This window comes from Tamandua tetradactyla, chromosome 8 (genome assembly GCF_023851605.1).
Source record: "Tamandua tetradactyla isolate mTamTet1 chromosome 8, mTamTet1.pri, whole genome shotgun sequence".
Classification (NCBI taxonomy): Eukaryota; Metazoa; Chordata; class Mammalia; order Pilosa; family Myrmecophagidae; genus Tamandua; species Tamandua tetradactyla.
The window spans coordinates 49,233,395-49,260,990 of record NC_135334.1 but is presented as its reverse complement, the minus strand read 5'-3'; the positions used below and the strand labels follow the sequence as shown (position 1 = coordinate 49,260,990).

General features: G+C 43.7%; 1 protein-coding gene, 1 long non-coding RNA gene, 1 other non-coding gene and 1 pseudogene across 5 annotated transcripts in view; 1 reads left to right on the top strand and 3 right to left on the bottom strand.

Annotated features, from left to right (window-relative positions):
• Window positions 1-1,000: 1,000 nt before the first annotated feature.
• On the bottom strand, window positions 1,001-1,164 carry LOC143645450 (U1 spliceosomal RNA). Its single transcript, XR_013157155.1, has one exon. It is a non-coding gene; the product is annotated as a U1 spliceosomal RNA (small nuclear RNA).
• Window positions 1,165-1,995: 831 nt separating this feature from the next.
• Window positions 1,996-27,596, top strand: part of MED17 (mediator complex subunit 17) — an 86,914-nt gene continuing 61,313 nt past the window's right edge. For both annotated transcript variants that reach the window (XM_077113244.1, XM_077113242.1), the window contains exon 1: window positions 1,996-2,258. In XM_077113244.1, coding sequence (XP_076969359.1) covers window positions 2,222-2,258 — 37 coding nt within the window. In that variant the 5' untranslated portion in view covers window positions 1,996-2,221. The remainder of the gene's footprint in view (window positions 2,259-27,596) is intronic.
• Window positions 12,152-27,596, bottom strand: part of LOC143644360 (uncharacterized) — a 37,161-nt gene continuing 21,716 nt past the window's right edge. For both annotated transcript variants that reach the window (XR_013156644.1, XR_013156645.1), the window contains exons 2-3: window positions 14,358-14,474; window positions 12,152-13,372 (exon numbers count right to left, since the gene is read on the bottom strand). This is a non-coding gene — a long non-coding RNA (uncharacterized LOC143644360). The remainder of the gene's footprint in view (window positions 13,373-14,357; window positions 14,475-27,596) is intronic.
• Window positions 15,179-25,770, bottom strand: LOC143643864 (cationic amino acid transporter 3 pseudogene; annotated as a pseudogene).

Here is a 27,596-nt window from a genome sequence, read left to right as displayed (position 1 = left end):
CGTTTTCTGTTGAAATGACATGCAATATAAAAGTAGTGGGAGGCTTTTATATATATTAGGTTGGATATAACCGCGGCTACAAGTAACTAAAACATGAACAGCATAGACAGGGCTTATTTTTCTCACACAGGATTTCAGAGGTAGCAGTTTGGGGCTGGTTCGGCTTCTCACCAATGTTCCTCAGCTCTACCATGCTGAGCGTAAGCTCTCCCTGGCACCACTTCTTCCGGGTACCAGTTTGGCTGCTCAATCTCCAAGCTTCAGCTCCTACTTCCAAGCACAAGAAGCAGGTTGGGGGAAAGACTTTCAAAAGGAGCTCGGCCTTTTTATTTGCCAAGAGATGCCCTCACCGGGAACCTCCACCTCCATTTCATCGGTCATTAATGTGTTGCCTGATAATCTCCGGCGGTTCCTCAGGTGACCAGGAAATGGAGCGTTTTTTTGTTGTGTGCTTTGCTGAGCAATTTTCCCGACAAAATCAGGATTTATTAGAAGTAATGATTGAATGCTGGGTTGCCAGTGGTCCGTCCGCCCAACACTTGTCTACTCTCTGCAAAATGGGAAGTCCCCCTGCGCCGGCCGAGGTCTTGCAAACAGAAGTCAGTGGTTCGCCTGGATTGGGCGGCATCGACCTAGGAGACACAGAGGAGTAGGCGATTGTCGCTAAGAACAAAATACGGTAAGCGTTCCAAGGATCTCTACAAGCCAGAAAGGACGCAGACTCAACACTGTTACATCCCCGAGAAAGCGGGGTAGGTACGGAGATTTCAGAAGCTCTTTCCCGCTTCGCAAAGCACCGCTTGAGCGGGTAGTCGTGCACCTCCCCAGAAAAAAAAACAACCACGACCGGAGCACGGACGGCAGTAACCTTCACCCAAAAGCTCCCAGGTGACGCTTCTCACCGTGTTTCCATCGCTCCGCATTGCCGCTTAAGCATACGCAGGAGACGCTACCATCTCCCAAAGAACCAGCACAGCCTAATCTTACAACCGACACAAACCAGGGGAGAGCGCGAACGCAGTCCCCCACTACCACAAATTATGCAGTCGAGTTTCCCACATTTGGGGAAATCGCAGGGGTCAGCACATCCGGAGTGCAATGGATAAGCCTCGCCCTGGGAAAACCACCTTCGTGATCATGGTATCTCCCCTGCCAGGTAAGTATGAGTTGCGAAGCCCGCCTCACTCCTTGCCCTCGCGGCCGCCACACTCCACACAAGCGGTCACTTCATCCGCGCGCCCTCCGCACTCCCAATTCCCCAACCACCCTTTTCTCGGTCCCAAAAGTCAGAAAAGCCACCTCGAAAACATTCGGATTTTGCCAACAGCCGAGACGTGGCAGCCAGGCTGCGCGGGACCAGGTGCCTCCGCGCGCCATGCTCATCTACGTACGCCACGCCCCCGCCGCGACGAACTCCCACCGAGACTCCGCCCCCCTGCGGGAGCCTGGAAGACGCCGCGGGCGCGGTTCCGAAGTTCCCCGGACCTGCGCGGTATGCGGGAGAAGATAGGATCTGGAGGGCTCGGCCGCCCGCCCATCCACGGGCCCGCGAGGGATATTAGGTCTGGCCTGCGGTTTGGTCTCACGTTCATTTCGGCAAAAACGTGGTCTCAGTCCGTTTCGTTTTCGCTGGCCGAACTCATCCTCAAGTAATCTAAACCGCCCCTAATACAAAATCGTAAAGAACGTTTGTGAGTGGCGCTTCCTGAGGCAAAGTGGCATAAGCCCCTTCAGAATATGTGGTAAACTAATCTAGTAACGCTGGCACGAAAACTCAGGATTCTCGCTTGGAAGAGAGAAAACGAGGGTACAGCGCGAACCGGCCCGCCTCCACCGCGGCCACGCGGCATCTCCCCCCACCCGGGAACCTCGACGCCGAGGGAGCGGTGCCCTGCGGCCTCGTCCGCCTGGCGCTCTCGGGCCGGCACACGGACAGGCCCCCTTCCCACCCACCCACCCCCAGCCCCCACGAGTGCCGTCTGGTCCTTTTTTTTTGCCTGGACCCACGGAATTGCCTAAAGTTTGTGTTCAAACCAGGTAACCCTGGGTGAGCCGTGGCTCCTGGCCCCTTCGTTTATTTTTCCATCTCTTTGATGACGTTGAGCATTTGTCCATCCCACGACCTTTCTTCGAGTGCTTATCCCGTGCCTGTCGGGGTTCGGGCCTGTATGAACAGAACGCCCTGGAAGAGCTCACAGTCTAGTTAGCGGAGGGGGAGTGAATGCCGGGAGAAAGCCGGCAATGGACACGTTCCGTGGGTAAGTTAATAGGTCTCTTAGAAGGTGCTAAGTGCTACGGAAAAGAGGAAGGGGAGGGGAAGGGGGAATCAGGAATGTGGATAAGGGGCAGGTTACCGTATTAAATAAGGGTGGTCAGAATAGGCCTCTTTTGGGAGGTGTCATGTGAGCAAAGACTTGAAAAGTGAGGTGGTTAGGATATCTGGAGAAGAGCATCCCAAGCACAAAAATCAGCTGGAGCAAAACCCAGGTAGGGCTATGGAGAAGGGTGAGAGGCCCTGCGTGTAGAGTGAAGTTAATTTAAAGAGACAGAGTTGTACAAAATTAGGTCGAGAGGTCTTGTAGACCATTGTAAGGCTTTTAATCTGAGTGAACCAGAAGGTTTTGAGCAGAAGTCAGGATCTGAGTGATATTAAAAAAAAATCACTGGCTGCAACGGTGAAAGCAGGAGACTAACTAGGAGGATGTTGCATAATCCACCTCCTTAGTTTCCTAGGGCTCCCATAACAAAGTACCACAAACTTGGTGGCTTAAAAAAAAAAAAAAAAAGCAGAGATGCAATGTGTCTAGTTCTGGGAGCTAGAATTCTGAAATCAAGGTGTTGATAGGGGCCATGCTCTCTCTGCAGTCTGTGTGGGAGAATCCTTCCTTGCCTCTCCCTTAGCATCCCTTGGCTTGCAGCTGCACTACTCCAATCTCTGCCTCTGTTGTCACATGGCGTTGTCCCATGTGTCTCTCTTTTCCCTTATTGGGACACCATTCATGCTGGAATAGGATGGCCCTAAAGAGCCATAGGATGGGCTCTTTCATCTGTCATGGCCCTCTTTGCAAATGAGGTCGTATTCACAGGTAGTAAAAGTTAGGGCTTCAACCTATCCGTTTTTGTTTTCGGGGAGCGGCACAATTCAACCCATAATGCCAGGCAAGATGGTGGTGCCTTGAGCCAGAGTGAAGCAGTGGAGGGGTTGAGATCTCAGACTTACCCATAATAATGCCTGTTCATTAAGCCCTTATTGCATAAATACTAGGGGCACGCATATGAGAAAAGGAGGGTGCCCACTCCCGACTTGTACTTTCTGATCTCTGTAAAAGGATCACATTCTCCCAAAGAAAGTGAGAAGGGGCTGAATGAGGCTGCGTTGGAGGGTGATGGATTCTTTTTCCTGTTGCACTCAGTAACCAATTCCTGAGGCACCAGAGTTTCAAAGAGAGAAAAGATTACTATGTGTTACTAGGCACGTAGTAGGAGAGCAGATGGCCAAAGTGGTCCAAAAATCTATCTCCCCGAACTGCGGTGATCCGGGTAGTTTTATTAGAGAAAAGATGGGCAGGATTTAGGAGCATAAGCGTAGTGGCCCCAGATGATGTAATTAGAGGTGATCTGATTATTGAGCATGTACAGATTGATTACTTGCTTAATCACAGAATGCGTGTAAGAAAATGGCAGAATGACAAACTCAGTCCTGCTACCTTGGGATAAAGTATGAAGTGACAGAAAGTTTATAGACTTTGGGGTCAGGGAAATATGGGTCAAGTCGTATCTATTTTTAGCTTTGAGTCTTGGTAATTTATGTTAATTTTGTCAGCCTCCACGTTTGAAATAACTATGAAAGTAGGGTAATAGTCTTCATAATGATGGTGTAAGATTATGTCGGCTAACACGTATGAACTTTTAAATGGCATGTGGCATAGTAGAAATTCACATAAGTCTTTATAGTCTTTCCTTTGTTATTTGTTTTTTTTTTTTTTTTTGCTCAGATGCATTAATCTGGCCACATTGGAACCCTCTGCATTCGTCAAACATACTCTCACATCCTATTTCTTCGGTAGATTTATTTCTCTTAACTCCGTGCTTAGTCTGTCCTTTCTCCTTTACTTGCAGCTCCACATCTTCCAAATGTTTCACAGTCTATTGAGGAAGAATTGTAGACGTACCAACATTCAAGATTATTTTCTTTTTATTCCCTGTTCTTATATTTCTATCTCTCTGTACTTTGACTCTATTTCAAACTATCCTGTACCCTACCCTAATATTTCTTCTTTATGAACAAGGTTTTCCCTGTTTGAGGCCAAAAATTATTTACTATCTCTTTTTTTCTCCTTTGCATCTTACTCTAGCACTGTGTCTGGCACTAAATAAATGTTCACTGAAGTGGAAAAAAAAAAAGAAAGAAGAAAATGGCAGAACGAGGTATAGGTGACTTGTAGGTTAAAGTCTAAGCTACTGCGGGTGTCAGATGGGCCCATTTTGATTAGCTCTAGTCTTGGTTATCAAGATTACTTAGGACTTGGGGTGGGTTATGAAAGGAAAGTGAAGGAGAGTAGAGGAGGAGAATGCATGAAAGAAGGAACAGGCAGACCTCAACGGACCAAGGCAAACTTTATTCAAGAGCTTGAGAGGGACTGCCCGAGAAGCAGTCAAGCTGACCGAATCAAGAGCTGCACTAAGGGGAGGGAGAGTGGCCTTTTTATAGAGCAGGGTTTATTGAAATCAAGAAAAATAAAAAACAAAAGAACAATGTATCTTGTGGTTCCACGTCTGTGGTTAAACGTTTGATAGGCTTCGGAGGTTGTTAGGAATAGGCAGGTGGGGCTCTCCAGTTGGCCAGGGTGGGTGAAGTTCAATCAGCCACGACAGGTTAGCTCAGTTAGTTCCATCATTCTAGACTCTGGAGGAGTATAAGAAGGGAGTGGGGCGACATCGTGGTATCTGGCTGCTTCCTGCTGGGGGGGAGGGGGGGGGCGTCAAGTGGGGAGGTCTTTGGCTAGCCTGGAGAAGGAACATTGCTTTCACGTGATCTTGAGTTGCGGCTCGGGAGATGGCGGGGATTCATCTGGCAAAAAACTTTTGTAGGAGATTCACAAAGCAGGGAAGGAAAGAGAAAATTAGTATGAGACATATGAGGGGAGTTATAAGGGGTATGAGCCTAGAGGGAAGATTACCTAGGGCCCATAAGGAGCTGGATGAGGCTTGATCCCTGATTTTAGCAGCTAGGTCTCTAAGGTGTTGGGCTCCACCTTGGGCTAGGTGGGATTGGTTAGTATAAAAACAGCACTGTTCTTGGAGTAATGCACAGATGCCTCCATGTGCAGCTGTTAAGAGGTCGAGCCCATGCCTGCTTTGTAAGACTACTGCAGCTAAGGAGTCTGTTTGGCTCTTTAGAGCTATAAGCTGTTTTAAGATTTCCTGGAAGCTTGAAGCCAGTTGTCGTGACAGGATGGTAAAGCTGTGTGACGGCATACCTAGTCCTGCTGTTCCCGTACTTAGCCCAGAGAGGACACCAAGTGTGGCTAGTAGGGGGGTTAACTGGATGGCTCTTTAGATTTTGGGGGGGATGTTTTGGACCAGGTTTGTGGGAATAGGGGTGTTGGGGGGAATTATGTTTATTTTGGGTGATAAAAGGGCTAGTGTGCATGTCCCTGTCCAGTTGGTGGGGAGACACAGGAGGGTATTTGAACCACATATCCAGAAGAGTCCAGACGTGTAGGTAGGCCAGGCAGGGGAGCAAATTAACGCTGGAAACTGGGAATAATTTACCTGTTCCTTGGTGTTTCGTGTTTTCTCTGGTGTGCCAGAAAAAGATGGAGTGTCCAAGGGCCATGGCTGTAAGGGGCTGAAACTTTGTTAGGGCCATAAGGTTTGGGGGTGGTGGGGGTGGAGTTCTTGTTGCAAATTGATGTTTTGGAGCTTAATAAGGACGGGGGAATGATGAGAGGCAATTTGAGGATGGTCTGTGTCCCAGATGGCAAGGTCGATATGGGGGTCAGATGGGTTGAAGGGGTTCATGGGGTCAGAGGTTTGGGGAGCGGGGAGTCAGTCCGGGATTGTTGTCCTGGTTCTGCTGTTTGAAGTACGAAGATGGCAGTTTTGTGTAGGGGTGGGATGTAGAAGGAAGCTCGAAGCTTATGGCGAATATCTCTTCCTAAAAGGAGGACTGGGCAGGTGGGGATGATAATGAATGAGTGAGTGAATGTGAGGTCCCTGAAGGACCAGAGGAGGGAAGGGGTTTTGTGAGGATAGGTAATAGTTCCTGATACTCCTACTGTGGGCTGGGTTCCTTTTATTGTGGGCCCCTTCCACATAGTCAGGAGAGAGAGAGTTGCCCCAGTGTCGACCACGAAGGAAACGATATGGGCCGGCCACCGTCCCTACTACCCTGGGCTCCCTGGGGTTGTCACGCTCAGTGGCAAGGGCAGTGGAGTCCAGGCTCCCTCATTCCAGTAACTGCGGAGAGGGGTTTTTTTGGTTCTGTAAGTGGGAGACCCGAGGGAGGGGGTGTCTGCCCCTGAGGGCAAGCCACTTTCCAATGTCCCCATTGTCCGCAACTGGGGCATGGCTTGGAGGGAGGTTTAGGGTTTGGGCAAGGTTTTGCCCAGTGCCCTTAGTTGCCGCAACGGAAGCAGGTCCTAGGTGGGTCTGTGGCTTTTCGTCCCAGGGAGATGGGAGGCCAGGGTGTGGGGCCATGTCGAGGACCCTGCAGGGCTGTGGCTAAGAGCTGGTATTTGGTCTTGAGGTTTTTCTCTCTTTCCCTCCTTGCCTCCTCGTCCTGGTTGTTAAACACCCAGAAAGCTACATTGAGGAGTTCCTGTTGTGGAGTCTGTGGGCCTTGTTCAAGCTTCTGAAGCTTTCTTCAGATGTTGGGGGCAGATTTTCTGATAAATTGTACATGTAAGAAGAGGGTGCCTTCTGATGTGTTGAGGTCCAGATTGGTGTATTTTGTTACAGCCTCGGTTAGTCTGGCCATAAAGAGGGAAGGGTTTTCTTCAGGCTTTTGGGTAATTTCCCAGATTTTTTCATGATTTACCTGGGTATGGGTGTTCTTGAGCATCCCTTTGAGTAAGCAGGCTATCATGTGGTCCCTCTTCCGAATTCCTGGGCCCCCGGGTTGGTATGTCCAATCTGGCTCACTGGTGGGGAGTGCCAGATCTGCAACTGGGTTAAGGTTTCTGTTTTCACCATGAAGGTGGTCTGCATGTTCTCAGGTGGATTGCCAAGTGCGGCTCCGTTCATCCGGGGTTCAGGTGGATGTGAGGATGTAATAAATATCTGACCATGTAAGGAGGTAAGCCTGAGTAAGGCAGACAAATTCTTTGCGATATTTGGTAGGATTCTCGGAGAAGGAGTGTAATTTTTCCTCAATATGGGACATATCTGCCATTGAGAAGGGGAAACATGAACCCGAATTGGTCCCTCCATTCCTGCCACCTCTTGGAAGGGAAACGTGGTGAGGTCGGTTTGGGCCTGAAGTAGATTTGGAGCGTGTGTAAGGAGGGGAGGGCACGGCTGCCTGGGGTGTTGATGCTGGGGGTTCGATGGGGGTATCCAGCGGGGGAATAGGAGGGGGTGGGTTAGGGTTTTGGGGGAGGGGGTTGGTATGGAGAGGGGTCATCAGCAGGGTCTGGGTTGGTGAAGGTGGAGGTGGGGTTGGGGGAGTGTTTTCCCGGTGCGGCGGCGGCGGGGGGGGGGGGGGGGGGGGGGCGGGGTATCAGCCAGGAATAGTTGGAGAGGAGAGCTTGATTTACATAGAAGATAGGAAAAGGCCTGGAGATACCATATCTCAGACCACTTGCCCTTTTGATGGAGGAAGGAGTCTAGTTTCTTTACATTGACAGGGTCAAAAGTTCTAAATTCTGGCCATCGATGTTGATTGTCTAAATTGTATTGAGGCCAGGTCTGGGTTGAGAGTTGGAGGAACTTAGTGGCCTTTAAATCAGGCGTTAAGCCCAATATCTTTAGATTTTTTGTGAGACAGGCTAGAGGTGAGTCTATGAGACAGGCTAGAGGAGAGGGGGAGGAGGAGGGGAAAAGGGAGAGGGAGAGCCCATAGGGTGCCTCTGTGGGTAGAGAGTACAGGGGGGAGGCACCCACCAGTGATGTCCGAGGGTGATTTTAATCAGTTGGTGGTGGGTGCAGTGGCTGAAATGGCAAGGGTCCCCTGATCCAGAGGTTTTAATGAGAGAGCAAAGGGCTAAAGATTGCTCAGGCTCGGGGTTTGGCGAGAGGGCCAATGAAGAACCACTGGGGTCCTTGCAGTGCTCACATGGCAGTGAGGCCTCAAAAGCCGTGCTCTCTTAAGAGATGGTGGCTTTGGGTCGCTTTCCAGCAGCCGTTTATCCTACAGTGAGCTCAGAGGGTCACTCAGGTCCTGTGGAGCCAGGTGTGAAAATGAAAGAAAAGGAAGGGAGGGCTTAAAGGGGAAGGGTTCGAACGGAGGGGGAAAGAGCCAGGGACTTGGGGCGGGGTGTCCCTGCCTTAGCCTCCTCCTGGGTTTCAGCACCATTATGAAAGGAAAGTGAAGGAGAGTAAAGGAGGAGAGTGCATGAAAAGGAATGGACAGACCTCAACGGACCAAGGAAAGCTTTATTAGAGAGCTAGAGAGGGACGGCCCGAGGAGCAGTCAAGTTGACCAAACCAAGAGCCGTGCTAAGGGGAGTAGAGTGGCATTTATAGAGCAGGGTTTATTGAAATCAAGAAAAATAAAAATCAAAAGAACCGTGTATTTTGTGGTTACGCGTCTGTGGTTAAACGTTTGTATGCTTTGGAGATTGTTAGGAATAGGTACGTGGGGGCTGTCCAGTTTGCCAGGGTGGGTAAAGTTCAACCAGCCGTGACAGGTTAGGTCAGTTTGTTAGTTCCATCAGGTTACAGTTATGGGCTGACCCATGACCCTTCATTAATAAACATTAGGGGCTGTCTTTGGTGATGATTACAAGACTCTAAAGTTGAAAAACTGGATAACTCGGTACAGATGAAGGTTAGTCACAAGATTTTTACAGTCACAGGGGCAGAAGATAAGGACTATACAACCGTTATCAGAGATCAAGGCAAGCTGGATTACAATGCAGAGATTTCAGGAATCTGTCTACTCCAATATACCAGAAAGCAAAAAGGAATTATCTATATAATTCAGTAATCAAAATCATCCCTTAAATCCTAATTTCTCGGTTACCAAGTGGACTAGTGGATCCTGACTGTTTAGGGGTATTGGGACTATGGCTATGGTAACTTTTTCATGTTGTGTGGGGCTGTCAATAGTATGGAGTAGGGAATTGGAACTAGCTGATGTCCTGGAGAGGCTGGACCCTCTAGGTTTCAGGACGTATCTTGTCTAGGAACCCATCTGGAGTCTGTAGGTTTCTGGAAAGTTACCCTAGTGCATAGAACCTTTGCAGAATCTTATATATTGCCCTAGAATTTTTAAGGATTGGCTGGAATGGTTTTGGTTGGCGTTTGGCAAGGTAGCAATGTCTAACTGAAGCTTGTGTAAGAGTGACCTCCAGAGTAGTTCACTCTACTTGAACTCTATTTGAACTCTCTCAGCCACCAGAGAGAGTTTCCCCTTTTAGTCAGGATGGAATTGTTGATCCCATGGTGCCAGGGCTGGACTCATCCCTGGGAGACTTACTTCTCCCACGCCGCCAGGGAGACTTTCACTCCTGGATGTCATGTCCCACATTAGGGAGGAGGGCAATGATTTCGCTTACAGAGTTGGGCTTAGAGAGAGTGAGCCCACATCTGAGCAACAAAAGAGGTCCTCCAGAAGTTAACTCTTAGGCATACCTATATAGGTAGGCTAAACTTCTCCACAACCTATATAAATGATTTCTTAACATTTTGTGGAAGATTTTTGTGCATCTGTGTTCATGAGAAATACTGGTCTACAGTTTTCTTGTAATTTCTTTGCTTTGGGCACCAGTAATGCTGATGTCATAAAATGAGTTGGGAAGTATTCTGCCCTCTTCTGTTTTTTGAGAAGAACTGTAGAATTGTGCTATTTTTTCCTTAAATGTTTAGTAATAATTACTAGTGAAACCATCTGGACTCTGAGTTCTCCATGTTGGAAAATCGTTTCTTTGCCTTTTGGGGGGATGTACAGTTCTATGAGTTTAACACATATAAATCTGTGTAAGCACCACCATAATCAGGATACAGGGCAGTTCCATTATTACCTCCCAAAATTCCTCCTTCCTGCCTCTTTGTAGTCAAGCTCTTCCTCTACCGCTAACCCTTGGCAACCACTCATCTGTTCTCTGTCCCTGTAGTTTTATATAAATGTAATCATATAGTATGCAGCCTTTTGACACTAGCTTCTTTCACTCTGCTTAGTCCCTTTGAGATTCATACATGTTGTTGTATATATCAGTAGTTTGTTACTTTGTGTCGCTAGGTAGTATTCCATTTGTTATGTTTGTACCAGTTTGTTTATCCATTCACATGTTGAAGGATATAAACATTTTTGTACAGGTTTTTATGGGGACACAAGTTTTAACTTCTCTAAGGAAAATAGTTAGGAATGGTATTGCTGGGTCATATGATAAGTGTATGTTTAACTTGATAAGAAATGCCAGTCAGTTTTCAAGGGTGGCTATACCATTTTGCATTCCCACCAACAATGTTTGAGATTTCTAGGTATTCTCCATCCTGAACAGCAATGGGCATTGTCAGTCTTGTGTGTTTTTTTTTGACTTCTTTACGTTTGCCATTTCAATAGGTGTTTCTTATTGTAGTTTTAATTTACATTTTCCTAATAGCTTAGTGATATAGAACATCTTTTCATGTGTTTATTTACCATGTTTTAGTTTCCTCCTTGCTAAAGCAAATACCATGCAATGGGTTGGCTTAAACAATGGAAATTTATTGGCTCATGGTTTGGGGGCTAGGATAAGTCCAAATAAAGGCATCATCAAGGTGATGCTTTCTTTCTAAAAATTGTCATTCTAGGGCTGGCTGCCGAAATCCTAAGTCCTTGGCTCTTCTGTCACATGGTAATGTGCATGGAGGCCTCTGCTGGACTCTCCCTCCTCTTCCAGGTTCATTTAACTTTCAACTTCTGACTGCTCCCTCTGGCCTTCTCTCTATCTGTCTGAATTTCATTCTGTTTATAAGGACTCCAGTAATAGAATTAAGACCCATTCTGATTGAGTTGGGCCACACCTGAATTGGAGTGACCTCATCAAAAGGTCCTACTTACCATGGGTTCACACCTACAGGGATGGATTAAGTTTAAGAACATGTTTTTTCAGGAGTTACATAACTCCAAAGCACTACACTGTCCTATATCTTCTCTGGAAAAGAGTCTCTTAAAATCTTTTGTCCATTTTTTTAAGTCGGACTGTTTTCTTAGTGTCAGATTTAGAGTTCTTATATCTAGATATAGAATTCTTTGGAAAGATCAATAAAACTGATAATCCTTTATTCTGACCAAGAAGAGAAGCAAGAGACAAATGACAAATATCAGGAATGAAAGTGGGATATCAATACAGATCTTAAAAGGATAACAAGGGAATAATATGAAGAATCCCTTTTCCTGCTTCCTCTGGCCAGAAAGACTGGTTTCTCATGGAGCTTTAGCTGAACTCCCTCCCTGGACAGACAGTCACATGCTGCTATGCAGTTCTGCATACATCTGGGGCCATGCTTAGGAAGAAGCAGCAAGAAATAAGTGAGACATAAATGGAATGACAAGAGGCGCATTCCGCATTCCCCAACTCCTCTGGCCAGAGAGATGGGGTTTCTCTTGTTTTAGGTGACCACTCCACTGACACTGATGTAGCAGTCTATCCCCGCTTACCGTGCTTTATTTTTTTATAGCAGATATTACTACCTGTCATATTATATATTTGCTTATTGTTTTGTCTTCAGTAGATAAATGACTAAATTATAGATCCCCAGCATCAAGCAAAGTGCCTAGCATAACTGACCATCACTTATTCACTCAAGATATATTTATTGAGTTTCTACTTTGGCGAGGCACTAGGGTACAGTGAAGAACAGATAAAGTCCTTGCCCTCATAAAACTTACAGTCCAGAGGGCAGGATCAGTATTTAATATCTAGTTGGTTAAATGAATGAATACTAATATTATTTTCGTCTGGAGGTAAGATACTAAAAAGAAATATATTAAATATGTAAATTTATTTTTATCTATTTATTTATTTTTTGCTTCAAACTATAATATTTAGGAACGTATACTCATAAAACATGATATAGCTAACATGCAAAGCAGACAATCAAAAATTACTTTTTGAAGACTCATTATGTGTTTAAGTACTGCAGAGGTCCTAGAGCTGCATGTTGTTGGCATTCACAAAATTAGAGTTGATTTCTGGCTAATGATTATTACAGAAGAACACTGAGGAAAATGTCCATCATTACAATCAGTAAAAGAACCAAATTTTATCTGTCACGAAGAGTAGAAGTTATATTTAGTAATAGTCTCACTTATAAATTAAATACTCTCACTTCAAAGTTGTATTTTGATGCTGTTCCTTTTCCTTTTTCCCTTGTTTCAAATAACTGACAAAGTACGACCGTCTTGTAGCTGGCAGTCCAAAGAAGGGAGGAGTCAGGACCAACCACCTAGTTGCTGTTGTTTGTAAAGTACAAACACAAACTTTTGAGTGAGGCAACATTATCAAAAGGGGAAAGTCCCTTTCACTCCCAACTTGTTCCATTAAAATAAGTATATTCTAATTTACAAAATGGATTTAAAAAAATTTAGTATGAAGATTCATCACCAGTCAACATTTCACACACTGATGTCTAATTCCCAGAAATAATTTACATAGCAGTTGTGAGTCTAATTTGGAACATTTAAATGTAAGGTATTACTATTAGATAGTAGATATAATGACATGATTCCTGATCATATTTATATAGAAGGTATAAACCTGAGACTCGGATTTTGCTGACATTAAAAATTTAAAAAACAAAGAACATCTCAATTATGCATCTCTGTACCCAGTAGCTTCTCTAAGATTTACAAAATTATAATTTTGTAATTATGTGACTATAATTTCAACAAATCCCTTGATTGTAGATGCCAAAAAGATAAGGTTTAATATTGAGCTAATTTCCATTGAATTTTATGTTAGGATCAATCAGTGAGCTAAATTTTAAAAATAATTTGAAAAGTAAACCTTAATTAATGATTTCTTTTTCTAAACCAGTATCAGCTGATTTAATCTCGCCCAGTTGAATGGGTCTCTTTTGGTTGGTCAATACGATAGAGAAGCTCTGCCGGTAAGAAGTATCCAGCATATTGCACTGCATCTGGAGTAGTGTCATAATGGTAGTGTCCACCTTCTCCATGATGACTGAAACAGTGAGTGTGCTCCAGTCGCAAATCAAACCCCTGGGACAATGGACAAACCATCAGTTAGTACTCAAATTATTTTGGATAGAATTTATTTAAGGCGGAGAGAGACCTTTTTTAATCTATGAGATAATAGTTTTAGTTTAATTTTTTAAAATTGTGATAACTTTATTTTTTAAATAGGTAATACATTCATATGATTCAAAATTCAAAGGGTGCAAAAAGGATATATTCAATAAAATGGCCCATCCAATCTCATGCCAATACTATTCATTGTCTTTCTTTGCGGGCAACTAATGTATCTTGAATATCAACATTAAAATTTTTTTTTTATTCAAATGACAGCATTCAGAGCACAATGCTCTGCATACCACTTTTTTCATCAAACAACATAGCTTTGAGATCTCTGTGCATCAGAGCATAAACTACTTCCTCATTCTTTTATACCTACAAGGTATTCCATTTTATGTACATACCATTTCCCAATTGACATTTTAGATTATTTATAATTCTTCTGCTATTATAACAATATTGTCATGAATAACCTTTTAATTAAATAATTTTGCACATGTATGCATACATTATCTAAATATGTATATATATTCCTAGACATGTAATTGCTGGGTCGATAATGAGAGTAGTCATTATTTTGGTAGATATTTACTTTGAATTGGTCTACAGTATAATTATTTTTTCTAAGAGTAAGCTTTTCTATAGTATTACAATATAATGAATACCAAGTAAGATGACAGGAGATCTGAATCATAAGTCTGATTTTGCTATTTAATAACATGACTTTAGGAGTCATTTAAAATGCCTGTGCTTTCATTTTCCTGAAGGCAAAACTTCTCTGCCTAACTCATAGGTAGGTGAGCCACCTGCTTCTTTATCTTGCAAGAGAATTCTAGAGATCATCCTAGTTTTTTAACAGCACTTACACAAAAAGTACCAATTCTAAAAGAACATCCTAAAAAAAAAAATCAACATTGTCATTGTAGTATACTGCAATATAAGCTAGACTTACTGGGTCTCTGGAGACAAAGACTGGCAGACAAACCAAAGGAGCATTCATCTCATAAAAATGCAACCATTTATTGACCTCTTCATCAGTGTTCAATGGGCAGGAAGAAAATTCTGGGGGCTACAATAAAAGATCATTAAACAGGCAAATATACTGAATATTACTGAGAACTAAAATTTTAAAATATATGCCATTTCATTAAGTTAAAACAATGTTAAGACCTCTTATGCATTTTCGTGGCTATTTTCAACATCAAAAGAAGTTACGTAGTCTAGTTTTCAAAAGGATACCCAATCAATGTATATAAGCTAAAACGGATGGATGAAATAAAGGAATGGGTCTATTACTATTTTTATATTTTATTTTTCATAGCCTCAGTTTTTCTATAAATGTATTCCCATCCTCATTTGGATCTCACTAAAGCTATTGGTAGATGAAAACAAAAAACACACATAAGGTATTAAAAATAGGTAGAAGAGGAGACTTTCAGGAAGATGGCAGAGCAGAATGGAGTGAGTTCTCTCCTGCTCCATGAAACAAGACAGGGGATGGGTAGAAAATGACTGGGACTGCCGTCCTGGGGTGTAAGGAATCAAACTCAGCACCTAGGCAGTTTGGGGAAACAGAGAGGGAATCAGTATAGGGAGAGTGGGGTGGGTTGCGTGACTGAGATCCATTGAGGGCAGGCTGCGGGCATGAAGGGAGGTGCAACTGGAAAGAACTGATCATCCTCCACTCCAGCCTGTCCCAGCTGCAGGCTGGGGAAACCTCCATGAGCAGGTCCGAGTTGTCAGAGCCCATGGGGAGCCTGGAGGTGGACCTGATCATGCAAGGCAGGAAGCGATCACCCGGCAGGATTGAGGAATAGCCAGCTCTGTACGTTGGCTGATCCCCTGGGCGCTGGTTGGACCAGCGGTCCAGCTGCCATAGATCAGGAGCAGCCCACCCACGGTGCATGCAGTCTTCAAGCCACTGCAGACCAGGAGGGGCAGGCCTGAGGGAGGAGCCTCAGGCACACCACCTGCTGGCAGGATGCAGTAAGTGCAGGTCAGCTGCTCCAGACAAGGAGGAGGGAGCTGAAGGGAGGAGGTGACTTGGGGGTCATCAGCTGCTGAGAAGAAGGGTTAAGTGCAGGCAGTGAACACCCTATCTGCCTAGGTTTTTGTTTCTTTTCTTAGTATTCTTTTTTTTTCTTTTTCCCCCCTTTAAAATATATTCTTTGTATATATTTTAAGTAGTAGTATAATTGCTTTTACATTATTTTTAATTTTTATAGATATTTTATATTTTTTGGATTATTTATTTTCTGTTTCTTAAATTTTTTATTCACTGTTTCATTTATTTATTTATTTATTTATTTTTTAAATTTTTTTATTAATCAAAAAAAAGAAAAGAAATTAACACAACATTTAGAAATCATTCCATTCTACAAATGCACTCAGTAATTCTTAGTATCATCACATAGATGTATGATCATCATTTCTTAGTACATTTGCATCGATTTAGGAAAAGAACTAGCAAAACAGCAGAAAAAGATATAGAATGTTAATATAGAGAAGAGAATTAAAATAATAATACTAATAATATATATATATATATAAAAAGGAAAAAGAAAAAAACAAAAACAAAAGATGCAAACACACAAACAAACAAACAAAAAACCATATTTCAGGTGCAGCTTCATTCAGTGTTCCAACCTAGTTACATTACACTTAGGTATTATTGTGCTGTCCATTTTTGAGTTTTTGTATCTAGTCCTGTTGCACAGTCTGTATCCTTTCTGCTCCATTTACCCATTATCTTACCCTGTTTCTAACTCCTACTGGTCTCTGTTACCAATGATATATTCCAAGCTGATTCTCGAATGTCGTTTCACATCAGTGGGACATTACAGTATTTGTCCTTTAGTTTTGGGCTAGACTCACTCAGCATAATGTTCTCTAGGTCCATCGATGTTATTACATGCTTCATAAGTTTAGTCTGTCTTAAAGCTGCATAATATTCCATCGTAGGTATACGCCACAGTTTGTTTAGCCACTCGTCTGCTGATGAACATTTTGGCTGTTTCCATCTCTTTGCAATTGTAGATAATGCTGCTATAAACACTGGTGTGCAAATGTCCGTCTGTGTCTTTGCCCTTAAGTCCCTTGAGTAGATACCTAGCAGTGGTATTGCTGGGTCGTAATCCATTCTGCCATTCTATGTCTTTTGATTGGGAAATTCAGTCCATTAACTTTTAGTATTATTACTGTTTGGATAATATTTTCCTCTACCATTTTGGCTTTTGTATTATATATATCATAACTGATTTTCCTTCTTTCTACACTTTACTCCATACCTCTCTCTTCTGTCTTTTCGTATCTGACTCTAGTGCTCCCTTTAGTATTTCTTGCAGAGCTGGTCTCTTGGTCACAAATTCTCTCAGTGACTTTTTGTCTATAAATGTTTTAATTTCTCCTTCATTTTTGAAGGACAATTTTGCTGGATATAGGAGTCTTGGTTGGCAGTTTTTCTCTTTTAGTAATTTAAATATATCATCCCACTGTCTTCTAGCTTCCATGGTTTCTGCTGAGAAATCTACACATAGTCTTATTGGGTTTCCCTTGTATGTGACAGATTGTTTTTCTCTTGCTGCTTTCAAGATCTTCTCTTTCTCTTTGACCTCTGACATTCTAACTAGTAAGTGTCTTGGAGAACGCCTATTTGGGTCTGTTCTCTTTGGGGTGCGCTGCACTTCTTGGATCTGCAAATTTAGGTCTTTCATAAGAGTTGGGAAATTTTCAGTGATAATTTCTTCCATTAGTTTTTCTCCTCCTTTTCCCTTCTCTTCTCTTTCTGGGACACCCACAACACGTATATTTGTGCGCTTCATATTGTCATTCAGTTCCCTGATCCCCTGCTCAAGTTTTTCCATTCTTTTCCCTATAGTTTCTGTTTCTTTTTGGAATTCAGATGTTCCATCCTCCAGTTCACAAATTGTAGCTTCTGTCTCTTTAGATCTACCATTGTAGGTATCCATTGTTTTTTCCATTTTTTCTTCTTTGTCCTTCACTCCCATAAGTTCTGTGATTTGTTTTTTCAGATTTTCTATTTCTTCTTTTTTTTCAGCCCATGTCTTCTTCATGTCCTCCCTCAATTTATTGATTTGGTTTTTGAAGAGTTTTTCCATTTCTGTTCGTATATTCAGCATTAGTTGTCTCAGCTCCTGTATCTCATTTGAACTATTGGTTTGTTCCTTTGACTGGGCCATATCTTCAATTTTCCGAGCATCATCCCTTATTTTCTGCTGGTGTCTGGGCATTTGATCAGATTTCCCTGGGTGTGGGACCCAGCTGGTTGAAAGCTTTTTCTGTGAAATCTCTGGGCTCTGTTTTTCTTTTCCTGCCCTGTCGGTGGCGCTCGTGGCGCTCGTCTGTCTGCACGGCAGTCGGCCCCGGAAACCGCGCGTGGAGGCGGGGGTCGCTGGCTGCTGCAGCTTGGGAGAGTACTGGTCCTAATTGCCCAGCTGGCCCGAAACGCCAAGCGTGACGGGAGGGCCCCGCTATCCAACGTTCCCAGTCAGACCAGGGAGCCACGTGCGTGGAGGGGACCCCAGTCGCCAGCAGCCCCAGCCGGGAAAACGCGCGCCCCTCAGGTATCTCACCGCAGCAGATTCTCCCTGCCCGTTCAGCTGTTCCAGAATGGGGTACGCTGTCTTTTTGGTCTCTGTCGTGACTCCGGGAGCTGTTTCGTATTGTTTCTGTTTCTTTAGTTGCTTTTCTGGAGGAGGAACTAAGACCCGCGCGTCTTACTAAGCTGCCATCTTCTCCGGAAGTCCGTTTCATTTATTTTTATTATTTAAAAAAATTTTTTTATTAATTAAAAAAAATTACAAGAAACAACATTCCCAACACATACACTCAGCAATTCACAATATCATCACATATTGCATATTCATCATTGTTCTAGTTTGCTAGCTGCTGGAATGCAACACACCAGAGATGATTAGCTTTTAATGAAAGGGGATTTATTTTGTTAGTTCTTCAGAGGAAAGGCAGCTAACTTTCCACTGAGGCTCTTTCCTACGTGGAAGGCACAGGATGGTCTCTGCTGGTCTTCTCTCCAGGCCTTTGGGTTCCAACAACTTTCCTCAGGGTGATTTCTTTCTCCGTCTCCAAAGGCTTGGGCTGAGCTGCAAGTGCTGAGATGAGGAATGCCAAGCTGCTTATCTGTGCTACATTGTGTTCTCTCATTTAAGCACCAGCCAATTAAGTCAAATGTCACTCATTGCAGCAGACACACCTCCTAGCCGACTGCAGATGTAATTAGCAGCAGATGAGGTTCAGGTACCATTGGCTTGTGTCCACAGCAACAGAACTAGGTGTGCTCACCTGGCGAAGTTGACAACTGAATCTAACTAACACAATCATCATGATCATTTCCCAGAACATTAGCATCAATTCAGAAAAAGAAATAAAAAGGCAACAGAAAAATATAACAAACAGAAAAAAAAAATGTTTACAGGCCATACCCCTTACTGATCCCTTTCTTTGATCACTAGCATTTCAAACAAAATCTATTTTAACATTTGTTCCCCCTATTATTTATTTTTATTCCATATGTTCCTCTCATCTGTTGACAAGGTAGATAAAAGGAGCATCAGACACAAGGTTTTCACAATCACAGAGTCACATTGTGAAAGCTATATCATTATATAATCATCATCAAGAAACATGGCTACTGGAACTCAGCTCTACATTTTCAGGCAGTTCCCTCCAGCCTCTCCATTACATCTTGGATAACAAGGTGATATCTACTTAATGCATAAGAATAACCTCCAGGATAACCTCACGACTCTGTTTGGAATCTCTCAGCCATTGACACTTTGTCTCATTTCACTCTTCCCCCTTTTGGTCCAGAAGGTTTTCTCAATCCCTTGATGCTGGGTCTCAGCTCATTCTAGAGTTTTTCTCAATCCCTTGATGCTGAATCTCAGCTCATTCTGGGATTTCTGTCCCACGCTGCCAGGAAGATCCACACCCCCCGGTAGTCATGTCCCACGTAGACAGGGGGAGGGTGGTGAGTCTGCTTGCTGAGGTTCTCTTGGGGGTGACTCTTAGGCTTAATTTTAAGAAGGCTTGACCTATCCCCTGTGGGGTTAAGTTTCTTATGAACAAATCCCAAGACTTGGGGCTCAGCCTATAGCTTTGGTTGTCCACACTGCTTGTGAGAATATCAAGAATTCAACTTGGGGAAGTTGAGTTTTCCCCCGTTCTCACCATTCCCTGAAGGGGTCTTTGCAAATACTTTTCCACTCACTGATCAAATCACTCTGCGATTCATCAGGGTATCACCTGGACAAACCAACAAAATCTCATGTCCTATACAAAGTTCCATGTACTTAAGGTATTCAATCAACTATCTACATGAGTTATATTAGGAGATGCACTAGTCAAAGTATAGATTTGTACCAAATAAACATTTTTTGCTTTAGTCTCACACATTAGTTGAAATTTTAAAATATTAATTACCATCTATTTTCAGCACACTGCAGTAATGACATTCTTTTGTTCTTCCTCATGCAAAAGCATTTTTAAAATTTGTACATTTAGTCACTATCATTATACACTCTAGGCATTCCTAGATTATACCATCTCAATCTTTATCGTCTATCTTTCTTTGTGATTTCATTTATGCCCCAGCCCTCCTCACTGTATCATTCTCATATGCAGCTTCATTCAGTGTTTTAACATAATTGTATTACAGTTAGGTAATATTGTGCTGTCCATTTCTGAGTTTTTATATTCAGTCCTGTTGCACAATCTATATCCCTTCAGCTCCAATTACCCAATTTCTTACCCTATTTCTATCTCCTGATGGTCTCTGTTACCAAGGAAATATTCCAAGTTTATTCACTAATGTCAGTTCATATCAGTGAGACCATACAGTATTTGTCCTTTTGTTTCTGGCTAATCACACCCAGCATAATGTCCTTAAGGTCCATTCATGTTGTTACATACTTCATAACTTGATTCTGTCTTACAGCTGCATAATATTCCATCTTATGTAAATGTCACAGTTTGTTTAGCCAACTGTCTATTGATGGACATTTTGGCTGTTTCCATCTCTTGGTAATTGTTAATAATGCTGCTATAAACATTGGTGTGTAAATGTCCGTTTGTGTCCTTGGCCTCGTGTCCTTTGAGTACAGACAGCATGTAGATGGGTCCTGTTTTTTAATCCATTCTGCCAGACTATGTCTTTTGATTGGAGAGTTTAAGCCATTAACATTCAGTGTTATAACTGCATGGGTAGTACTTTCTTCTACTATTTTGCCTTCTGGATTTTATATGTCATATTTAATTTTCCTTCTTTTTACTTTTACTCATAGTCTTCCTTTCTACACTCTTCTCCACACCTCTCTCTTCTGTCTTCGTATCTGTGTGCAGTGTTCCCTTTAGTATTTCTTGCAGAGCTGGTCTCTTGGTCACAAATTCTCTCAGTGATTTTTTGTCTGAAAATTTTAATTTCTCCCTCATTTTTGAAGGACAGTTTTGCTGGATATAGAATTCTTGGTTGGCAGTTTTTCTCTTTTAATAATTTAAATATATTATCCCACTGTCTTCTCGCCTCCATGGTTTCTGCTGAGAGATCTGTGCATAGTCTTATTGGGCTTCCCTTGTATGTGATGGCTTGCTTTTCTCTTGCTGCTTTCAAGATACTCTCTTTCTCTTTGACCTCTGACATTCTGATTAGTAAATGTCTTGGAATATGTCTATTTGGATCTATTCTCTTTGGGGTATGCTGCACTTCTTGGATCTGTAATTTTAAGTTTTTCATAAGAGTTGGGAAATTTTCAGTGATAATTTCCTCCATTAGTTTTTCTTTCCTCCTTTTCCCTTCTCTTCTCCTTTGGGACACCCACAACACGTATATTCGTGTGCTTCATATTTTCTTTCAATTCCCTGAGTCCCTGCTCATATTTTTCCATTTTTTTCCCTATAGTTTCTGTTTCTTGTCAGATTTCAGATGTTCCGTCCTCCAGTTTAGAAATCCTATGTTCTGTCTCTCAAAATCTACCATTGTAGGTTTCCATTGTTTTTTTCATCTCTTCTACTGTGTCTTTCATTCCCGTAAGTTCTGTGATTTGTTTTTTCAGACTTTCAGTTTCTTCTTTTTGTTCTTTCCTTGCCTTCTTTATATCCTCCCTCAATTCATTGATTTGGCTTTTGATGAGGTTTTCCATGTCTGTTCGTACATTCTTGAATTAATTGTTTCAGCTCCTGTATGTCATTTGAATTGTTGGTTTGTTCCTTTGACTGGGCCATATCTTCAATTTTCCTAGTGTGATTTCTTATTTTTTGCTGGTGTCTAGGCATTTACTTACCTTAATTAGTTTATTCTGGAGATTGCTTTTACTTCTTTTATCTAGGGTTTTCTTGCTGGATGAATTTGTTGTCTATCTGTTCTTTGACATTCTGTTCAGCTTTATCTGGACCTTTAGCTTAAGTTCTGTTTAACAGAGAATTTTTCAGTTCTTGTTTTCTTGTTTCTTGCCCTGTTTGTGTGGTGCCTTTCCCCCACACACACTTAGGAGGGTCTACTTAGACCCCAACCAGATTTTCCCAGACCAAACTGGCCTCCTATCAGGAGGAAAGAGTCACCTGCAACGGTTTTCCCTGAGGGTGAGACCCAGCAGGTTGAAAGACTTTCCTGTGAAGTCTCTGGACTCTGTTTTTCTTATCCTGCCCTGTGTGTGGTGCTTGTCTGACTGCAGGTCCCACCAGCATAAGATGATGCGGTACCTTTAACTTTGGCACACCTCCCTGCTGGGGGCGTGGTGGAGACAGAGGAGAGGTTGTAGGCTGGTTTTAATGACTTCAAATTACCAAGCCCTGGTGTCTGAATTCCTTGATGGAGGGATTCCACCTGGGTGGGGCTTCACCCCTCCCCTGGGGAAGGCATAAACTCCAGATAAGCCTCCAAAAGAGCTCACTTCTGCCTATGTCTATGGCTGTTGCAGCCTGAAAAGGCCTGCCGCTGTATCCAGAGGCAGTCAAGCCTTTGTAGATGCACAGCCACAAAAACCTCTGTTTCCTTCTTTTTTTTTTTCCCCCTTTTTCTGTCAGTCCTCCCCCCTTGGTGCCAGGGCAAAAATGAGCAACCTCCGCTTTGATCAGGTTCACCTAAGCTGGGGGCCTATTTTTAGTAGTTAGTATTTGTTAATTAGTTCCACAATTGGCGTTTGATTGTGCCCAGTTCCTGCTGCTGGTAAAGTCCTTTCCTTTACCCTCTGGGAAGCAGCCTGTGGGGGAGGGGCGCTGGCCACCACAGCTTTGGGAACTCACGGTTCTGGGGGGTGCTTACAGCCGGTCCAGCTGGTCCAGACTGGGGTATGCTGTGTGTTCGGTCACTATCGTGGCTCCGGGAGCTGTTCTGTACTGTTTCTGGTTATTTAGTAGTTGTTCTGGAGGACGAACTAAAATGTGCACGTTGTTAAGCCGCCTTATTGACCTGGAAGTTCCTCTCCTTTGCTCATTATCTTTAGCTTATATTAGTGAGATCATACTATATTTGTCTTTTTGTGTCTCGCTTATTTCATTCAACGTAGAAATGTTTTCCAGGTTCATCTATATTGTTGCACCTTCAGAACTTCATCCCTTCTTTAAAAAGAATAATATTCCATCTTTATGTACCACATTTTGTTTATCCATTCATCTGTTGATGGACACTTGGGTTCTTTCCATCTTTTGCCAACTGCGAATAATGGCGCTATGAACATCGGTGTGTAATTATTTGTTCACATCCCTGCTTTCAGTTCTGGGTATATACTGAGTAGCAAGATTGCTGGATCATATGGCAGTTCTGTATTTAGGGGACACACTATTCCCCGTAGCCAAAAAACAGACCTGGAACTACAATGACTTGAAACTCTCTAGTGAGGTGGAGGATTTCCCACAGCGTCTCTTTTGTAGCTATACCAATTCAGAACCATGAATGTTTTCATCAGAAGTCTGAACACTTGAGGCTAGTGGCTGTTGATCACTCTTCTCCAGGCTGTGTTGGATCCCATATCCAAAATAGATAGCAAACCCTATCACCACCCAGACTCCAAAGCGGATCCAGGCCCTGTGGCTCATTCCCATCATCAGGTAAACCTTTATGAAGATGCTCACCAGGGGGAGGCAGCACAGCGGGGACCATGAAGTGAAGAGGCGTGGGGTCCTGGGGCTGCCTCTGGATGATGAAAGTGACCATGGCAATAAGTACCAGCAGCACAGCACTCACTGTTGCATAAAGTGAGTCCCCGGAGAACAGGCGCCCAGGCCACTGGGCCAGGATCAAGGACAGGACAGTCAGCAGCACAGCAAGCAGTAAGGCACAAATATTGACAGTTTTGCTGGATTTGGGGTTAGGAAGGGTGCTGTTGGAGTTACACAGACATTTTAGAATCTTGGAGGTTTGGGCTTCAGGTGCAGATTCCAAGGGCCTTGCCTCAGTTCTAGGCTTCATCTCAAGTACGTCCACCTTCATGTCCTCATTCTTGTTTATATTCTGTGTGGCTTGTACCTGAAGATGAGAACACAGAAGGCCACCAGGGAATAAGAAAACAGGGTCCCAATCGACATGAGGTCGATGAGATCAGCAAGCTCTAAGAGGAACTCCATGAGTACTGCAAAGGCTCCAGAGATCACGGTGGCTATGACGGGGGTCTTTGTTCAGGCGTGGATCTGGGCAAGACTGCGGAAAAGGAGCCCATCTTCGGCCACTGCATAGATCACCCGAGGCATGGGGAACATGGCGCCCAGGAGGCTGGACGTAAGAGCACAGAGCGACCCGGCAGCCACTGCATATGTGGCAGGGGCCCATCCGACATGGAGAAAAGCCTCTGGCAAGGGGCTCTTGGGATGGATCTAGTAGTAGGGCATCACGAGGATGACAGCTGCTGAGACACCAAAATACGCCAAATAGATGACGAGTGAGATCACGATGACCAAGGGGATGGATCGCTGAGGATTGAGGGCTTCCTCCCCTGTAGTGGCAATGCTATCAAAACCAACAAATGCAAAGAAACACGTAGCTGCTCCATGGAGAATCCCACTGAGCCCGAAAGGCATAAATCCACCAGAACCCAGAGAGCCCAAGCCTTAGGTACCATTGGATGCAAGTGTGGTCATACTGTAGTCCTCTTCTGTGAGCTGCCAGTTGTGCAAATTCCCCTTAATGACGCCGGAGATGATGACAAAGCTGAGAACCAAAATATTCACGCTTGTGAACACTTTGGTGACAAGGGCCGACTCTCTAGCTCCCAGCGACAGCAGTCCAGTAAAGAGCAGAATCAGGCCCAGGGTGAAGAAGTCTGGATACTTGGCCAGGACATGGGGCACCGACAATGAGAAGCTGCCCTGCACACCCGACTGATGCAGTTTCCACTCAGGCTGTCAAACGTGGAGCTCCAGGCCCTGGCAACACCAGCAGAACCTATGACGTAGGAGAGGATGAGGTTCCAGCCAGTGAGGAAGGCCCACACCTGGCCCACCGTGACGCAGCTGTAGAGACAGGCCAAGTGCGAGTACTGCACAAGGGCCCTGAACTCTGCGTAGCCAAGGCCGGCCAGCACCAAGGACACGCAGGCCACCAGGAAGCAGAGAGTGGTCGAGGGTGCGGCCCCGCCAGGACGTACATGCCCACCCGAGGGTGCTGCCCACCCCCAGGGCCACCAGGTCGAAGATGCTGAGACAACGGGCCAGGCCGGACCGAGCCCCCTCCTCCAGCTCTAGGGGCCGCCGCTGGACCAGCTTCCGCTCCTGCCGCAGGCATCCTCGGTGGGTCAGTGGGTGGATGCCTAGGGGTGGGGGCCTGGGGGGGAAGCTGAGGTGCGCTGGGAGGACAGGACGTGCTGGCCGAGACTGCGTGTCCCCACCCTGTCCCCATGCCGAGTGGTGGGGAGCTGGCGGGAGGCCGTGCCAGATGGCCGAGCCCTCTCGGGGCCTCGCCGTCTTCCCCCCAGAAACAGAATAACTTTTAAAAGGGGGAATTTAATAAGTTGCAAGTTTACAGTTCTGAGGCCATGAAAATGTCCCAATTAAAGCAAGTCTATAAAAATGTCCAAATTAAGACACCAACAGGAGATTACCTTCACTCAAGAAAGGCTGATGAAGTTCAAGGTTTTTCTCTCAACTGGAAAGGCACAAGTGGAGTATGGCAACGTCTGCTACCTTCCTCTCCAGGCTTCTTGCTTCATGAAGCTCCCCTGGGGCATATTCCTTCTTCATCTCCAAAGGTCACTGGCTGGTGGACTCTCTGCTTCTTGTGGCTATGCCATTCTTGTCATTCTGGCAACTCTCTCAGACCTCAGATCTTTTCCAAAATGCTTCCTCTTTTAAGGGATACCAGTAAAATAATCCAGACCCACCTGGAATGCGTGGAGTCGCATCCATCCACAATTGGGCAAATCACATCACCATGGAGAGAACATAATCAAGTTTCCAACCTATAGTGCTGAATAGGGATTAGAAGAAATGGTTGCTCCCACAAAATTGATTAGGATTAAAAACATGGCTTTTCTAGGGTACTTAAATCCTTTCAAACCGACACACACAGTTTCAGGTTTTTCCTTCTAGCTGCTCTAAAATACTGGAGACTATCAAACCATTGAAATAGTTCATGTGAGAACTTATTTATAATTCTAAATTTAATCATTGGGATACATGGCACTATACATCCCCTTTCAATCATATTCACCTTCAATATGGCAGTGTTACTTATAAACCCACTAATTACTTATGATTACTGGTATCCATTACCTTGTGATTCAGATTCAACCTCATTGGGTAGCCTTTCCCGTCTCTAGCCTCTGTGTACCTCTGATTCTGCTACATTCTACAGTGTAACCTCTGACACTACCAGAGTCATAATAGTGAAATCATATAGTGTCTGTCCTTTTGTGTCTGTCTTATTTCAATCAGCATTATGTCCTAAAGGTTCATTCATATTGTCCTATGTTTTGGGACATCATTTCGTCTTGCTGCTGCATAATATTCCATTGATGTATATACCACATTTTATTTATCCACTCACCTGTTGATGGGCATTTGGATTGTTTCCATCTCTTGGCAATTGTGAATAGTGCCTCTATGAATATCAGTGTACAAATGTCTGTTCCTGTCCCTGCCCTCAGCTCTTCTGGGTATATACTGAGTAATGGTATTGCCGGACGACTGAATATTTAGTTTCCTGAGGAATCGCCAAACTGTCTTCCACTGCAGCTGCACCATTATATGTTCCCAGCAGCAGTGAATAAGTGCTCCAATTTCTCCACATCCTCTCCAACATTTGTACTTTCCTGTTTGTTTAACAGCATTCATTGTATAGGTGTGAGATGATATCTCATTGTCCTCTTCATTTGTATCTCGCTTATAGCCAATGAAGATGAGCAGCTCCTTGTCTGCCCTTAGCCATCTGTATTTGCTTGTCAGAAAAATGTCTATTCATATCCTCTGCTCATTTTATAATTAGGTTGTTTGTTCTTTTGTTTTTGACCTCTATAATTTCTTTATGTAACAGGAAACCAACCCTTTATCTGATATGTGGTTTCCAAATATTTTCTCCCATTGAGTTGACTGCCTCTTCACTTTTTTTTCAAAGCCCTTTGAGGCACAGAAGTTCGTGGTCTTAAGGATTTCGCATTTGTTTATTTTTTATTTTGCTGCTTGTGCTTTAGGTATCAATGGCTCACAATAATATCACATAGCTGTGTATTCATCACGATGATATTTTTTTTGAACATTCACCTCTCCAGCAAAAGAAATAAAAAAGAAAAAACTCATACATGCCATACCTCTTACCCCGCCCTCTCATTGACCACTAGTATTTCAATCTATTCAATTTATTTTAACCTTTGTTCCCCCTATTCTTTGTTCAATTTTTATCCATTTTTTTTACTCATCTGTCCATTATGTAAATAAAAGAGGCATCAGACACAAGTTTTTCACAATCACACAGCCACATTGCAAAACCTGTGTCATTATACAATCATCTTCAAGAAACATGGCTACTGGAACACAGCTCTACAGTTTCAGGTACTTCCATCTAGCCACTCTAATACACCATAAACTAAAAAGGGGATATTTATATAATGCATGAGAATAACTTCCAGGATAACCTCTCAACTGTGTTTGAAATCTCTTAGCCACTGACACTTTAGTTTGTCTCATTTCTCTCTTTCCCCTTGTGCCAGTTTGAAGCAATTATGTCCCCCAG